We start from the raw sequence: 18,204 nt of genomic DNA on the forward strand, positions 1-18,204 counted from the left end.
TGCCAAGGAAGATGTGCTCTGCTTGGTGGGGGGCGCCATACCCAGACACCCCAGGCGAAAGTCACAGCGGGTAGCTGGATCCGGAGAGGCGAGACCTGTGAGCCTAGAAGTCTACCAAACTGGGGGGCCTCAAGTGATTCGCGGAGAGGGGGCGCCAGTCTCTGTCCAATAGAAGCATTATGCAGATAAGAGTGATTAGATGGGCTATCACTGACAGGAGTTAATCCGCCTTCACTCTGCAGAGAGGATTCCGCTGTTCCGCTGTTCTTGCGCCCCCTGCTTCTGCACCAAGTTTCACTTCCTCTCTCATATAACAACCCTCTTAAAATACCCACTTCTCATCAAATACCCCTCTCCAAATACCCCAACTGGCAAATCATCACTCTGAGTGGCGCTGCTTTGTGCCCACGATTGTTTGCAGGGCACAGGTCACAAGTCCTAAATAAAGAAGTGGGGGGACGCTCACAGACAGGAAGTGACGTCACGACCGGAAGTGACGTCACGAAAGGGAAAAACCTAGAGGTGGGGGGAGGCTCAAATACGTGAAGTGACGGCACGACCGGAAGTGACGTCACGAAAAGGAATAAAACCTAGAAGTGGGGGGACGCTCAAATACGTAATAGCGCTCACATACTCCATTAACGCAGCAGCGCCGATAAGATCGCAGAGTTATTAGGACAGGGGGCTAGGGTGCTTGTCTGGCTGTCCTGGCTCCTTCCTATTCATTGTATTAAACAGCGCGTCTAACGGAGGCAAGAGCAGGGCTCGAGTCGGGAATAATGCTATAATTTAAAGCCCAGCTTTTGCGCAGGGGGGACGACGTCCACCCGGTAAGACTCCTTAAAATAAGTGGGGGGACGCCGTCGACCCGCGTGGTACCCCGACTCGAGCCCTGATTGTTTGCACACGTGGAGCAGAGCTTTATCATTTCTTCTTCCTGCAGTTTAACGTGGGGCTGCTGACCTCGAGGCGCTATCGTGGCCCACATTCACCACGTAATTTGAACGCATCAGTGTGACAGGCTTATTCAGAGTCACAGGGAGGCTTGTGGTCTCTTTGTGTAATAAGAAGATAGGTGTGCCAGCCGGACCCTTGAAAGGAGGCTCATGTGGAGGGTACGCTGCAGGGATACATGATGAAGGCAGTGACAGGGACGCCCACAAAATGAGAAGTCTCGGACTGTTCCCACCACCCTCCCGCTCCGCGGCAGATCCCCGTGGAATAAAGCTGTTTCCCCCCAATCAATAGGGTGAGTATTTAAAGGGTACCTACCCCTGCCACAAGCCCCTGGTATCCACAAAATCAAATCAAGCGCTTCTCAGAACCTTCTCCTACACATAGGGGGGGCGGTTCAGAAAGAAAGTTATTAAGAGCGTCATTTCGCATCGAAGGTGGTGCCAGCGCACTTTCTCTCTTGAAGTACTGTGGATAGGATGCTTTTCCATGAGTAACACAGAAGAAAACATCAGTGGAAAAAATCGGATATTCCCACAACCCCACACAGAGGGGAAGTCGCCCCTCGGACCCATGATGTATAGGTCTGAGAGGTTCAGAACAAGCATGACTTATAAGAACGGGCAAGTGGTATTACACGGATGCCAAAGAGCTAGTTATGACCTACTGAACATAAACTCCACTCCTGATAGGTGCTGCTATGAGGTAGTCCACAGAAGCCATTTGTCTAAGTGAGAGAGGTACTTCTGCAGCACTCACAGCACGCTTGTCTCAAAATGGGACAACATGGACTCATGGGGTAGTCCGTAGAAGCTCCCCATGGGGGGACAGTCCATCATACTCCGGCCCATTGAGGGGTAGTTATGAGGTTTCCACAGAACCCCCAACCTTGACATCCACACGGACAGTTATGAGGCACCTTCCAGACCCCGGTCAAGGACAGGCGTTCTTAGAGATGTCCCACAGAAGCCCCACCCCACCTTGGGGTGCTTACCAGATACCCCAAAGCCATGCGCTGACACGTACCTCTGCTCCTCTCCCGCGGTGTGTCCGAGATGCTGTGGTGCCTCATTCCTCCTAGTCCAATATCCGCGACCCCAGCTGCCTGCTCATCTGCTGCAACCAGAGCCCTAGTATGGACAGAATGAGCCTGCTAACGGGACGGAGCAGCTTCTTTCTACACGCGACTAGTCCAGGAGTAGCAGAGGGCAGGGTGTCGCCTCCCGGGCAGACCCACCCTCCCGGAGCTGGCCTGGAGCAGGGAAAGCCCTCGCCTCCGTGGTGGAGGGATTAGCGGCGAGAGTTGGGCTCGTACTCCTCCCACTCCTGCCTTAATCGGATTCTTCAGCCGAGGCTTTGTCGAGAGTGTGTGTAATGTAGCGTTCGACAGGGCCACGTGAATGGCAGCAGAGCTAAACATAGGCTGAGCAGCTCTGCCCCTGACGCTTAGAAAAGAAGCATTTGCAATGCAATAGTTCTGATTGTATTGCAAATGGTGCCCTTGAAGCGGGCCCTGCGCTCAGTGTTAAAGTTAAAAAATATATAAATAAACCGAGCGTGTTGTCCTTGAAGTGGCGACGCAATCAGTTTTAAAGTAAAAAACAAAACAAAAACAGAGTGCGGTGTCCCTAAAGTGGACGTCGCGGAATTATAAATAAATAAAGTGAGCACGGTGTCCCTAGCGGGCGCCGGGCTCCATAAAGTAATACAAAAAAACATACAGTTTAGAGCGCATAGTGCTGCAGCTTCGCGGAGAATGACAAGAAGAAAGTGCCTACCAACTAATTTAAGGAGAAGTGAACGATCGAGTCCGGATGGGCCGTCCGACAAGGAGACGGGGCCTTAACAAAGAAGCCTCCTTTTCAATGGGAAGCCAGTGTTTAGCGTAAATGGTGACGCAAGCCAATCAGAATGGGCGGAGCTTAAACTCCACTTCTAAAATATCCTGATTACAAGAAGGCTCGCAGAGCGAGAAGCGCATGTGCGCTCCAAAGCTAGGGAATACCTAAAAATGAAACGAAAATGTTTCATTTTTTTTAAAATGCATCCCGTTTTCCTTTAAGAAAAATGGGCTGCATTAAAAAAAAAACTGCTTTATTTAAAAGCAGTCCCAGACATGGGGTCGGCTGAGCCCAGCAGGCCACCAACCCTGGGAGGGCCAGCCATTCCCAATGGGGTCGCAAATTGCGAGTGGCTCATTAATATTCATGAGCCATACATTTTGCGACCCCATTGGGAATCACTAAGTGTCTCTTCAACTGTTGTACATTTGCTAATGCGACTCGCAATGTTTCGCAATTTGCGAGTCGCAAAAGCAAATGGTAGTATATCTGGCCCTTAAAATCTGTATTTGTACTTTTCTCACTTTTTGAGTATGTATTAAGATGGCCGTCTTCACAGTTCATGCTAAGAAAGCGCCACTTTGGTATAAACATATCTTACTGACTTTAGTCTCTATAATATCTGCCAGTGGTGTAACATAGACCCCCGCAGCTCCTGCGGTGTGGGGGGCCGCCAAGCACCAGGGGCCCCCTCAACCCAGTACCCTGGCTTGAGAGCTAATGACTGAGTTCAGAAAGAGCCCCTCTACGTACCTTGCAGGGGGGGCCCTCAAGTTATGTTACACCAATGACATCTGCCTGTTGCGCAATATATGAATATAACTTTACTAAAAATTGTTGTTGGAAATATTACATCTACTACACAAATCAATAGTTACAGAATCCTTGCTTCCTGTTTATTTACTATTGAGAGCTATGAATTCCATTTTCTCTCAATGGTGCTGTACCATCACTGAATCCAGAGCATCTAGGCTGATATCTTGCACAGTGGAGATTGTCTGGGAAAGAAACAATTACAGATGTATATCCTGATGATGTAGGGGCTCCTAAAGATCTGCCTTTTTAGAGGCACCACTTCCGGCCCAGCCATGCCTTAACCTCTGATTAAGTATGAGCGCAAAATCCGTTCCGCTCGCGGATTTTGCGAATTTTCGGGTAAATTTGCGATCCGCGAACTCCCGCGAATTCACCGCGAATTCGCAAATCCGCGAGCGGCGGATTCCGGGGGCAAAAGTTGAAGCCTGGCTGGCCTGTCACCTTGTAACTATTTTAGGATGGCGCCGGCAAGCTGCCAGCGCCATCCTAAAATAGTTACTAAGTTAGCTTCAACAGGAAGCTCTAATAGATAAAATAAAGCAGGTGCTCGCACCTGCTTTATTTTATCTATTAGAGCTTCCTGTTGAAGCTAATTTAGTAAGTATTTTAGGATGGCGCTGGCAGCTTGCCGGCGCCATCCTAAAATAGTTACAACATGCCCTAATCGTGAGCGTCGTCGAGGCAGGTGTGCCTTCTTCACAAATCTACCGTGGAAAATCAGCTGTGGTGTTGGATAGAGGCTTTTGCATCCTTGACTTTCACGAGCGCAATACACTTACTCAAGTGCAAGAGCAGCTCGCTTGTAGTGTATAATGGGAAGCTTTTTCACTGTAGGGTAGCACACTTACAATAGATGTGCTCACTTATATTACAATGTATGGTAGCATGCATGGTCATGGAATGTATATTGATACTCTAATTTCAGCGTAAGGGTAGCAAACGTATAATGTACGGAGGCGCTCTTACTCCTCCCCACTGAAATCATGCGATTACTATACAAAAGCACTATTATTTCAGTGCAAGGCCACCACTGTGATGACATTTAGAAACACTCACGTTTCAGTGTATGGTCAATGTGTTGCTAATCTATAGAGGCTCCCTTCTCCTAGTGTAATGTGAGGGTGCTGATGATGTACAGACTCACTCTTACTTCATTGTAGGGTAGCATGCTTGTAATAAATGTAGTCACTTGTTTTTCAATGCATGGTTGTCTGCATAGAATGTAAGCTGATCCTCTAATCCAGGTGTATGGGTAGCAAGTTTATGATGCATGGATTAACTCTTATTCCGGTGCAAAGGAACCATGCCGATAATGTATGAAAGCTCTCTCATTCCAAGCAAGGCCACGAGTGTGATCGTGTATAGAAACACTCACGTTTCGGTGTTTGCCCAAGACATTGAGACTCTATACAGGCTGCCTTCTCCCATGTGTAAGATGAGGAAGCTGATAATGTGCAGCCTGAAGGCAGATAGCGTTTAAAGAGCATGTTGATTATGAGAGGAACCTCTGGATGGGGAGGAAGACAGGCATGTATGGTGGCAGTCTTCTTTTAATGTATGAGAGCATGCTTCGAATGTATGGAGGAGCCAATTCCGGTGAATGGGAAGCACACATATAGAGAACAAAGCCCTCAATATGTCAATGTATAGCTAGCGTGTGTTTTATATACGGAGGCATACCTGTTCAAGTGTCTGGGTAGCATGCCCAATTTCAGGGCATGGCAACCATGCCGATGATATATGAAATGACTTATTCCAAGGCCACGGTGGTGAAGATGTCAGGACGCGCACTGGTCGCAGTTTATGGCCGCTGCGCTGATAATGTGCACAGGTGCTCTTCCCCTTTTGTAAGAGTAGGATGCTGAGGGGGCCCCACATAACAGCGCATGGTTGCAAGGCGATAGCTGCCGTTCTTTACACCCAATTTAAACATACACATATGATAGATTACAGCAGTGCTGCACAAATAAATCAGTTAGGTCTGCTGAACGCGGAACGATATGTTTTGTACCTAGCCGGTGCTCCGGCTCATATCTCCCTGTTAAGCGAATTCATTGCTGCTCAGTAAAAGAGCTGCTTCTGTGGCTGAGCTCGTGCACTGAATGATGACATAACCTGGGCACATCACCAGCTCTCTCTCTGCAGCCCATGGCTCTGCTTTGTCAAAGTAGGCGCACTCCCAAAAGACATGCCAACCCCCATCGCCTCCTTCCGCTTCAGCCCAATTCTTCCGAAGTAATGGTGATGATGAACTGCCTGCCACAAGCTAAGTGGGCCCTGCACTGGGGTCGGCTGGGACTAAATGCCATCCACGTGAGCCACCAGAGCCCTGCTGGCGACACACGTCGCTTCATTGGTAGTTACCACGTTTAGCACCCTGAGGCCGCCGCATCTCCCTGAAATCTGCAGGAGGTTGTCGGAGAGAAGCTAGGAAAGAAAGCAAAAGGGCTTTGACTGCGCAGCGTTCCCTCAAAGCTATCACCGGGAGGAAGTCAGAGGGGGCCTGCTTCCCTCGGCGGCAAGAAAGACGATAAAGTCTCCTTACAACAAGCAGTTGTGTTCCCTGGTCAGCGCTCGCGGGCAGAGCCTGCTTCCTGACTATGACACAGACAGGCATTTCAAACGCATTTCCAGTGCAGCGCTCTTGATGTAACTAGCCGGCTCATCCCCCTCCAACAAGTTGCAAATAAAATAAATGCAAATACGGAGCCTCGGCTGATGCACGCTTAGCCTCCCTGGCACTACCCGTGCTGTTTCTGTGACCAGGAGCGTATTTCTCTTCATCTGCTGAACTGATCTTACTCTGACCTTTTATACACACTAGAAGCATGAACTCGCATGGTAGCCCTGCCCGTTTGGCCCCGCCCACACACTCGCGGTTTGCACCGTCTGCCCGCCATTCACCCACTATGATGGACAGCTCACTCAAGGGACCCCTGCGCCCGTCGGGGCGATTGCATAGTAACACACACATGGTCGCTCGAACTAGTTGATGCTCAAATTCAGTGACTGTCACTGCACTCGCATGGAAGCCCCGCCCCAAATCCGCGGATCCGCAAATCCGCAAAATCCGCGGATTTTGCGGATCCACGATCCGCAAATCCGCAAAATCCGCGGATCGTGGATCCGCAAAATCCGCCCATGCTTACCTCTGATGTGATGAGGTGGTGCAGATGGCTGCCAGGAGTCAGGCTACCTGCAGTGTTCTCCTGGGGGCAGTTGCTACCGGCCCTGACACAGAAGATTTAACCTGCACCTTTGTGGAACCTCCTATGTAGCACACTTGACCTTGCTCACATGCAGTCGTTTATTTGGCATGTGCAGATCCACAGCAAAGTCTGGTACCCAAATTCCAGTTCCTGCATTACTTCAGGTATCGAATTCATTGTGCAGCAGCAGCATAGCCCCTGTTACACCAATGATTTACACGTTTTAGTCTAAGTCCCAGGAACATTGGGATTCAGGTTGCCTTTATTAAAGCACTCTTGTGGATTTGGCACATTTACCACATAATGTGTCACCCATTGTACAACCATCAGTCTTCAACAGCAAAACACTCTCACTAAAATGCGTCAACTGTTAAAAAGAAAGTATCAATTGGCATTCATTAAGCATCAACACTTGTCACATAGTGTGAATATCACACGTATTATCTTGTTCTTGAATGATTTGGGGAGTGCAATTGTGATTTTTATCTTCTGAGGGAAACCTAACCCTCTATGCACATCAAACAGGGTGGCAAGACTAACTCGTATCCATGAAAATCTTTTGTTTTACTTTTAATGCCAATTCAACTTTTCAACCAAATATTCTAAATATCACAGTTATGTCAGGAGAGCAGGCAGAATTTAGAAGAACCATGAACATTTTGCATCTTGTTTAAGGTTTTCGCCTTGTATCTTTAAATCCCCACCATACTGTTCTACAGGGCTGCGCTCTATCAGGTGGAGTTTAGAACAAGGCTGGCTTGTGAAGAAAAAATGAGGCAGGTCAATTGAATCAAACCAGTGCATGAAGGTTGGCACACATATTCCTGAATCAATTTTACCATAATGTCCTCATGACCAGTGTCCCATTCTGTTTTTACCCCTACATAAACTCCTTGGGGCATATTTTCAAGAACATGTAATAATCCCGCAAAATAAGCGTAACGCAACATTGCACATCGCAGTCTATCATGGGAAAACAATGCAGTGTTAACGGCGTATTCACAACACGGCGGCACCATGCGATAGGCCCATGATAATACGTCAAATGACTGCGTTAAAACCAATGCGACGCCCAAAAAATGTGAAACACCAACGCCAAAACAGTAGCGATGAAGCCTATCGCAATACCAACATCAACGATAACCAGCGATAGGCATGCGATTCCCACGGGTCATGCGGGAAAATGCTCCATAAAAGCAGAGTAAACAATATGGTGAGATGACAACGTACGAGCACAACCCCACAGCTGTGACGTACAACAAATGACCATTGCCCTGCAACAGACAGGCATCTCCTCACAAACAGTCACAATGTACATTGACATGCAATCTGAATGTAACCTGTGCCAATGCTGAAACATACATGGAACACCCTGCAAAAGCGCATCCCCTCTTCACATTACAGAAGGACAATCAGCACCCCCTGCACACAAACATGCCATGTCCATGATCAAACAGTAATGGAAGCATGGACCAATATAGGGGTAGTGACTCCCCCTTACATACATGTTGCCCATGTCGTGGGACTTGATTGACAGGGTGCATCCCTGCATCATGGCAGCACATATCAGAGCCCAAAAGAAGCCCTGTGGTCACTTGTAGGCCACAAATGACAGCCAAAATGGAATGAATTGGGACACATGTAAAACGCCAAGGAGTGGGATACCGCACCAACTGTGACACACAGAACTGGCATTTCGAATACGTAACACCCTAAATAGCCTCACTGCACATAAGTGACACACCAACCATCCATTAACAAATTCCACAATTGCTAGCACTACACGTCGCACCCACACTTGTCTGAGTGATGTGCCTGTACAGATGATTGACATGTACGCAGGGAATGTGTCTTGGAATGCATTTATTTGCACATGATGTGCCTGAGGTCAATCATCGTACTGTCCCATGATTGCTATGGACCGTCACAATGTGACGTCAACATGACAAGAAATTGTCAATGATGGTGTCCCTACGGGCAATTCCTGCTGCGGCTGCTGTAGGGTGTGGCCTCATCTTCATCATCATCGTCCGGTGCATCTGGCACTCGTATCCATGGGGCATTGCTGCATGCATATATGTTGTGCAACACACAACATGCAACGATCATCTTGCACACAATGTCTTGGCTGTACAGGAGCCTTCCACCTGTAACGTGAAGGCACCTGAAACGTGACTTCAACACACCAAATGTGTGCTCCGTGAAGGCCCTGGTGCGTTTGTGGGCCAAATTGTACTGCCTCTGGGCCTGTGTGCTCAGGGCTCAGAGGGGTGTCATCATCCAAGCGCACAGTGCATATGCTTGATCACCTGTGACAGTGCAGAGAGACATGAGTCAAGACTATGCACTGCATGATGTGTTGGCAGGCTCACTGCTTCATTGGTGTGGGATATATGTGACTTAGTGAGTACTGTATGACATTAACTGCCTATTGCAAATGAGCGTGTATACAAAAAGGTTTTGGGTCCAACAAACTGACCAGCCTGGACCTCAACAGTTGCAAAACAGAACAAAAATGGCTAGCCAGAATACTTTGATTTCAAATTAGAACCCACACAGCCCATGAGTACTGTGTGACCAAGCCATTTGTTTAGCAAAACATTTATTTTAGTTCATGGTCAAGTTTCAAAGTTCATAAAAACATGACATCAAAAAAGAAAACACTGTCAAAAACAGTCAAGTCAAAGGCAAAAACAAACAACTGTGTGCACCATAAATACAAAATATACAGACATGAATACTGAATATTCCAACAATTATATGACACCAAAGTGCAACTTGGAATGCAATACATACAGTCCAAATTGATTTGTCAGTACTCATGGGCTGTGTGGGTTCTAATTTGAAATCAAAGTATTCTGGCTAGCCATTTTTGTTCTGTATTGCAAATGAGCGGCATCAATGTGTATTACCTAGCCTCACTGCTGCTCCTCCCTCCCCAGAGCATAGTCACTAGTGTGTGCAGCGCGGTTGCATCAAATGCACCCCTACGGCACACCACTGTCATGCTTGTCTGCGCATGTCCACAAGCCTGACTATGACACAGTAATGATGTGCGCTGAAGGTGGCCAGCCGCATGTGTGTAGGCCCATTGCAAGGACAGGGCTGACACAGATGTAGAGCACCTGCCAGGCTAAACTCGCCATGCAGTTGAGGGTTGACATGTGAAACCAGACCCCGAGCGGGCATGCCCTCACTCATGTACCCCTTCGGCAGAGCCCGCACTCCAGGGGCATGCTACATCAAAACATCGTCCATTGCGGGACGAGTGGCGCAGACACTACAAGAGAGACACACGCATTAGTTACTTCCTTGGCAAGGCCTAAACTTAACCAAACCCAGATTCACGTGTGGAAGAGCCACACCCCTATGATGTACTGTTGTACGCCTGTCCACTCTCCTGACACTCACAGGGAGGTACGACATGGCTACATGTCCCAGGTCTACCCCACTGCCTGCGGTGACATGGTTTTGCCCGCTGTACACAGCACAATGTAATGTGGTATGGCCCAGGGCCCTCATGCATTCACAATGACCACACAAACACACTGAGTGAGTTTATGGAACTAGCTCCGGGCACGTGTGCCCTGCCCCTATTATTGCCAGGGTCACATGTCCAGTGACGCCTGTGCTGGATGGGTGTTGGGTAGTGTAAGCCACCCCTCAGGGGTTGGTTGGTGCTGGCAACAACCACAACAGTGATCAGACAATCAGCAGTACAAGGTTCAAACAGCAAGGGTCCATGACTTGGGCTGCATAGTGGCACCGAATGCACTGCGGCTGGCAGAGGCACACCGCCACGGGCGGTGACATGCACTGCACTGAGGTAGGCACACGCAGGCTGAGCAGGTAATCGTCGTTGTCCAAGGAGAATGTCACAGAGATTTGCGGGGGACAGTGGATGGTATCCTTCCAGGGCATGATGCAGAGGGCAGAAGTAAGCAGAAACAGGCAAATGACGGAGTTGAATGCTACAGACTCCTCTTTTCTATGATGTCAGTATCAGCTACATGATGATGAAGACAACCCCCAGCCCATGGACTCAGATACCACCAAAGTGCAACAAGAGAGTGCCCATGAATTTCAGGGTGCTTACTTAGTTGCACCAGAGCTGAAAGGGGATGCAGTCTGCGAAGAGGCCTGTACAATGAAATGTACTCTGCCATGAAGGAAGCAGGACTCAGTTCCCACTCCACCGCAGTGTGTGCCAGAGGCAGCGGTCAGCAGTGGCCCACAGCCACGTGTTGTAGGACTGTGAAGCACAGAGTTCGTGGCACCACTACAGTTGTTGGTAGTGTCCCATCACGTACGTAACGGAGACCCTTTTTAACTCTGGGCTGAAGTGAGTCTTTCTCTTACTCCTCTCCTTGCGTACTATGATATGCACACTGCCATGACAAAATCAAGTCTCAGTTCCAAATGTGTGATCTAGTTGACCACAGTGTAGGCCAGAGGCAGTGGTCAGTGCGCGTCAACCACTGTCCAGCCATCTCCTCCTGGTTCTCTAACACACAACGTTGGAATGGCATGTGGAGGAGATTTGTGGCTGACGGAGATAGAGGCACCAGAGCTGAGCGGGTGTGCAGCCTGCGACGATGCCGTGTCCTGCCTGATACGGACTGCATTGGATTACTCTGAGGCCTGCAGGACCGCAGTGTATGCCGGAGGCCGAAGTCAGCAAGGGCCCTCAGACATGTGTGGTTGAAATGCTATGCATGGTGTTGGTGGCACCACATCAAAGGGAGTATAGTGATATAAACTCAGCCATAATTAAATGTTCTCGGCCATAGTGTAATCAAGACTCTGCTCCAAATGTATGACCTACTGGTCTGCTGTGTCAGCCGGTGGAGTACATCAACGAGAAGGTAGTACTGCAGGCCTTTGTCGCGGAGGCCGTGATGGTCTGAGGGGGCTGACAAGGTCGGGAGCCTGGAGCTTGGAGCTTGCAGCAGCACGTGGTGGGCCCTCTGTGACACACACCGGTGTTGGCAGGTGAGCAGTGATGCCTGGATGCGCTGGGGCTGGCAAGAAAGCTTCGGGGACCAGCTGCACAGGGTGCAGCAGTCACACAGGATCGCAGGCACCACCGCTCACGGTGTCGGCCTCGTGGCGGGGTGAGAGGTGCCACCCTGGCAGGGACGTTGGCCATTCCAGAACAGGATCATGCCCAGGGCTACGTGCTTTTTTTTACTCACTCCTATGCTAGCCTGCCGTACGTCGGGCCAGCCCACTCCGCACAAGCTTTCAGGGGAGACGTAAAAAGTTACATTTCTGTGACCTCCCCCACTGGCTGGGTTGACATGGTTGCATCCACTGTCCACTACACTCCATACACCAGTTATGTATGTAGACATGAATGTGGTCTGCATACTGCAGTCTGTCCAGCACATCCACGCCACACTTGGTCACACGACATTCATGGGGCACTTGCCTCCTTCGCACATGCCTGGTTCCCACCTCTCACCACATTCTGCTAATGTGTGGCTGAGGTGCCATGCCGTTGATGGCTTGTGTACATGGCTGGCCCAGGTTCCTACAGAAAGTTGTGCTGTCATGTCTGGTGGGTGGTGATGTTGTTTGGCATGTTGTATATGATTCCCAGAGTTGTGATTTGCATGATTGTTGATTTGAGGTGTGTGGTGTGTTCATTTAGTTCTTACTAACGAGCAGTGCATTTACGTAGATGCCAGCCTGGAAGCGCTGGTTGATGATGGACTGTTGGAAGATGTAGGAATCATGCACACTGCCTGGGTGGTTGGCGACGAATGTTGGTGAAGAGTTCCCGGTGGTCCACTATTTCCTGCACATTGATGGAATGTGTGTGCTTTCTGTTACGATAATTGTGTGCAGTGTCGGCAGGGGGCACAATTAGGACATGTGTGCAGTCAATTGCCCCCAACACGTGCGGGAAGCCAGCTATGGCGTAGAAGCCTTGCTTGGTCTCCAGCTAATCCTGCTCAGTGTGAGGGAGGTATAGGTACTGGGGTACCAAGCTGATGATGGCATCCAGGACAGGTTTGAGGTACTTTGATAGGGCTGGCTGTGAGACTCCTCTGACTTAGGCAGTTGTTGGTTGGAAGGTACCAGAGGCCAACAGGAGCAGCACAGCAGCAGCTTTGTCTGAGGTGGGATGTTGGTTGTCCGCTGTGGTGGTACCGTCAGCCTGTGGGCAATGATGTTCAGGATGCGGAGGATGGTTATCCTTTTGAGCCTGTAGTGGGCAATGACGTACTCTGATGTTAAGTCTGTGTGGCTGGTGAATTTTCTGAAGGTTCTCTGTCTGTGTCTGTGCTGCCTCTGTAGTGGTCGGGGGGGGGGTGGGGGTGCCTGGGAGTTGTGGTGGTGGATGTTGTGGCCCTGTTGGAGCTCCGAGCTGCATGATCAGTAGCTCCAATGCTTCTGTTTGTCTTCAGGGGTGGCTCTGGGCAGAGCTCCCTTTTCTAGTGCAGGCTGTCATCCGACTTTACACCAGGTCAGAGTAGGTGTTAATTTCCTGCTGCTAACATGCCTTATCGCATGTTCTGTGATCTTATCGCCGATCTGGCTGGTCGTTGAGAATGTTGCCGAGTGGTGTTGTCGCGGCTTTTGGCACCGGAACGTCTACACTGCATCTCATTAGTGATAGTTGCCGGGGTCATCTGTGGCGTTGTTTTTTGCGGCTGCTATCGCAGGTAAACTGGTGATATGGGCTGTTAGCACCAGCTTGGGAATGGGGTGATAGTTTTATCACCACTTTGTCTGCGATAAAGGGCCAATAACTCAGCGATAGCTCCTTGAGAATATGCCCCCTAGTTGCACAGCCATCAGAATTATATGTTATGGGGTAAAAACTCCATTACCCGCAATTTTTCTCTTGCCCTTAAATTTCACAGGTCAAGCCTGGGAGAAAATGCAAGGTAAATACTAGTAAATATTATGCCAATTTAAAAAGGCTAAGCTTGGAATAGAGTAAAATTATCGTACCTCAAAAATTCCGATCCCTGGGAAAACAGATTTTACAGATTTTATATATATCACGTTGCTCCTGGACCACTTCTAATGAAGCCTAAGAGGTGACTGAGGGGCATATGTACAAGCCCCTATGGCCACCACAACGTCACTTTTTCTGTAGTTGGGTGGCAATAGGGCTTCACCTTATTTACAAGGCAGCGTTAATCCACTTAACATGACTTAACGCTGCCTTGTAAATAAGGCCCCCTTTCACACTATGGTTAGCATGAAAGGGGTGGACAGTGGGTGTTGCAGTGGGCGTTCCACCGCAACACCCATTGATTTTGACGCTGCCCCCTATGTACAAGGGCAGCGTGCATAGGAAGTAGCACCAAAATTAAAACCAAGGAAAACATGGGGGCATATGTACGAAAAAGTGGCGGAGTGAGGCATTAGCCGTCATGGCGAAGTAATGCCTTACTCTGCCACTTCTGAAACGCAAGGCTGCACCATATTTACAAGGATATGGGCAGCCTTGCATTTCCCCTAGCACTGGCGCTACATTTGGCAGTGTAGCGCCAATGCAGGCACCCTTGCACCATAGTGCAAGGGTGTCTGTGTGAGGGGAGGACTGTTTACGTGTAGGACGGTGTCCCTTCCTGCACTTAAACAATCCTAAAATGCTATTTTGTCACGTTTATGTGTGCTGCGTTATGCAGCACACATGAAAGTCACAAAATGTCATTTTATTTACAGATTGTTTATTTATGTACCGGAATGGGGACATTCCTGTACATAAACAATACATGGCAGTTTGCTTTTTATCTGTGTTCTGCACAATGCAGCACACATGGAAAAAGCAAAAACAAGGAGAAATAATGTCTTTTGGAAAGTGTAGCACCAGCGCAGGGGGAAACGCAAGGCTGCACCATATCCTTGTAAATATGGTGCAGCCTTGTGTTTCAGAAGTGGCGTAGTGACATGTTAAGCCATGACGGCTGATGCCTCACTCCGCCACTTCCTCATACATAAGACCCTGAGTTTGTTTTCTTCCATGAAAGACAAAACCCACTGTTGTTGCTGAATAACATTTTGAGTTGTATCTGTTTTTTTGTAAAAAAAAAACACTTCTATTTTCTAAAGCATTTGATCCATTATATATCAATAACTATGTTCTTGAAAATGTCATCCTACATTGAAATAGTGCCTCGGAATGAGAATGTTCCATGCACTTTGCCTTTACAACCACAAGATTTTGTTAAATAAACTCTTTTAATGCTGCTGAATTCAGCATGCCATACTGTATCCTTTAATCTTCAATTACCACATAGTTCTTGTGGCCCTGGTGTTACTAAAAGCTTTCTACTGATGAGATTCCTGTGTACCTAAAAACTTTCACTGATATTTCTAAGATATTATGTCATCATCAGGGCCTGCTTTAGCGTTGGTGGTGCCCAGTGCGACAATCATTTTTGGCGCCCCCCACACCCCATGACCGTCTCCTTGAATTCTCGCACTCCCGCCGGGCAAAAGTGCCCCTCATCTCGCCAACCATATGTTATGATTAAATATGCGCCCACCCTCTGAGGTCAGCACCCCCTCCACAGGTCAGTGCCCAGTGCGGCTGCACCAGTCGCACTGCCCTAAAGCCGGACCTGCAGCATCACTACGTTTTTTACCCCTTCAGTATGTTGATGTAGATCCTTCTTGACCTTTAGCAATCTCCTTTTAGATATCCCGTTTCTTTCATATAATACACTTTTCATTCCTTCAGGACTCCAAAGCATGAGGGATATGGGTGATTTGTGAAACTCACTGGCTAACATCATAAATGAAATGAGCTAAGACCTGCTCAGTGATGTGTACCAAAGATAGAGTTATCTGACGTCATATAAAGCGACAGTCCAGATAGATTTCCATGTGGTCAAAGTGAGTTTGTGTATTGGTTTGAAATGTAGTTAACAGTTGATGCAGGGCACCAGGAAACACCAGCTAGCACCTCTGTTTGCTCTAAATGTTTTCATATTCCCAAAGAGCAGAAGTCAAAAGAGCTTCTCCTAATGTTAAGACCAGTTGCCAAAATGTAATCTTAAATTTACTGGTTCACCTTTTTCAGAGGTGATCTGGACCGAGAATCTGAAAGTACTGGACGTCACCCCCACTGGTTTCCGACTGACATGGCCACAGATGCTGTCCATCAGTACTGGATATTATCTGGTGGAATATTCGCCGGAGTCTGAGCCTCATCGAAAGGTCAAAATGAATGTGACTGGGGACCAGACCGGAGTGGTGGTGAGGAACCTGGCACCAGGCATTAGCTACACCGTCACCGTCAAGCCGGAGTCCAAGCAATACATCCAACCTCAAACTGTGCAGGTCACCACCTTAAAAGGTAAGCTGTGATTGTTTGTAGTTTCATAACCACTGGGAGTGTCAAAGACAATTTCAAGAGGCCAGTCTTGACCTAGGGATAGCATTCAAATAGAACTGTCTGCATCAAGAACATCCAGGAAGCAGGACTGGGGCACAGTAAATGATTTGGTGTCTTATAGAGGGAACTTTCTTGTTTGTTTTTTGTATGAGAAAACAATAATTACAGTCTACACTTTGTCCTACTACAACTCCAGGAAGCAGAATCAAGAGGAAAAAACATTTTATTTCTTTTTTTCTCTCTCATTCTCCTTCCAATTTCCCGCCTTCCATCCCTTTCCTATTGCTCCATCTCAATCCTTCCTACCCCCACATACCCTTTTACTTCTTCTTCCCTTAATTTTTTACCCTCTTTTCTTAACTCTTCTACCCTGAAGTAACAAGCGAGGCTGACTCAATTTCTTATATATTACTAATCATCATCCAATAGAATTTGCCTAGTTCCATTATAGTTATCTGTGGAATCATTGCATTGTGTGTAGTCAGCTTACATCGCTAATAGATGCATCTGTTTATTTAACTTGTTGACATATCCTACTGCCACAAATTACTTCCAATGTTGACTCTGAGTTTTTAGTGATGCGATTCCTATGTAGTTTTAAATCCTCTCAGATAGTTTTAAGATTACAAACCATAAAAATCCTGGTGTACATTAATTATGGCAGTCTCTAAGCTACTTTTGCATACATTGAGTTTTTTTGTCTTTCTTCAGATGGTAAACATTTCAGTCCTTCAATATGTGCCCACTGGTTACTAAGAAATCAGAGATAAGGGTTGTGTGTGAAACTACTGAACATCACAAATTGAGAGAGCTAAGAACTGCTCAGTGATATGTCCCAAGGGCAGAGTTGCCAGACACCAGGCGCTGCTAATGTCTAGAATAGATCCCTTAATGTGTGGTTAAAGTGAGATTGCACATTTGGAAGGTATATAGACAACTGATGTAGGGTACCAGGATCTCATAGCTGGCACCGCTGTTTACTCATGTATATTGTATCCATATCAAAGGAAAGAAGTCAACAGAACCTCTCCAGGAGGGAAGGTAGTAGTAAAAAGGTCCTTTCAAAGTTATTGGTTCATTTTTTTCAGAGGTGATCTGGATAGGAAATCTGAAAGTGCTTGATGTGACTCACAGCAGTTTCCGACTGACATGGCCTCGGCTGTTCTCTACCAATACTGGATATTACGTGGTGGAATATGCACCAGTGTCTGAGCCTTATCGGAAGGTGAGACTGAACGTGCCTGGGGATCAGACTGGAGTGGTGGTCAAGGACCTTGCACCAGGCACTAGCTACACAGTCACCGTCACCCCGGAGTCCAATGAGCAGTACATCCAACCTCAAACTGTGCAGGTCACCACCTCGAAAGGTAACAATCCAGTACATCTGGAATGTTTAATGTGATCAAAAGTATATAGTAAAACAAATGGATCACAAAGGGGAAACAAACTACCCCAGAAAGAGATTGTTATTAATCTTCTGTCAGTTTTCAGTCCTTGTTTTTTGAATGAGTAAAAAAATCAAGAACAGATGTCATTTAACTAAAATTACATGACATACTACAAAGGCAATATATTTTTGTTTTTTTCTCTCCACTTCTTCGTCTTTTCTGCCTACCAAACCTTCTGATTATTCCCTTCCTGCCACTTTTTCAGATATAATCTGGACAGAGAATCTGAAAGTGCTTGATGTGACACCCAGCAGTTTCCGACTGACATGGCCACCGCTGTTGTCTATCAATACTGGATATTATGTGGTGGAATATGCACCTGTGTCTGAGCCTCATCGAAAGGTCAGAATGACCGTGGCTGGGGACCAGACTGGAGTTGTGGTGAGCAACCTGGCACCGGGCACTAGCTACAAAGTCACCGTGACCCCGGAGTCCAGAGGGAAGTACATCCAACCTCAAACTGTGCAAGTCACCACCTTGAAAGGTAATCATCCAGTACCTCCTCAGTGACCAATCTGGTCAGATTTATACTGTAAAACAGATGGACCCAAAAGGGGACACATAAGTTACCTAAC

General features: G+C 47.7%; 1 protein-coding gene across 1 annotated transcript in view; it reads left to right on the forward strand.

Moving 5' to 3' along the window:
• Positions 1-18,204, forward strand: part of VWA1 (von Willebrand factor A domain containing 1) — a 476,800-nt gene that overhangs the window by 380,172 nt on the left and 78,424 nt on the right. The window contains exons 10-12 of the mRNA XM_086921472.1: positions 15,867-16,142; positions 17,270-17,548; positions 17,835-18,113. Coding sequence (XP_086777598.1) covers positions 15,867-16,142; positions 17,270-17,548; positions 17,835-18,113 — 834 coding nt within the window. The remainder of the gene's footprint in view (positions 1-15,866; positions 16,143-17,269; positions 17,549-17,834; positions 18,114-18,204) is intronic.

This window comes from Lissotriton vulgaris, chromosome 5, assembly GCF_964263255.1.
Source record: "Lissotriton vulgaris chromosome 5, aLisVul1.2, whole genome shotgun sequence".
NCBI lineage: Eukaryota > Metazoa > Chordata > Amphibia > Caudata > Salamandridae > Lissotriton > Lissotriton vulgaris.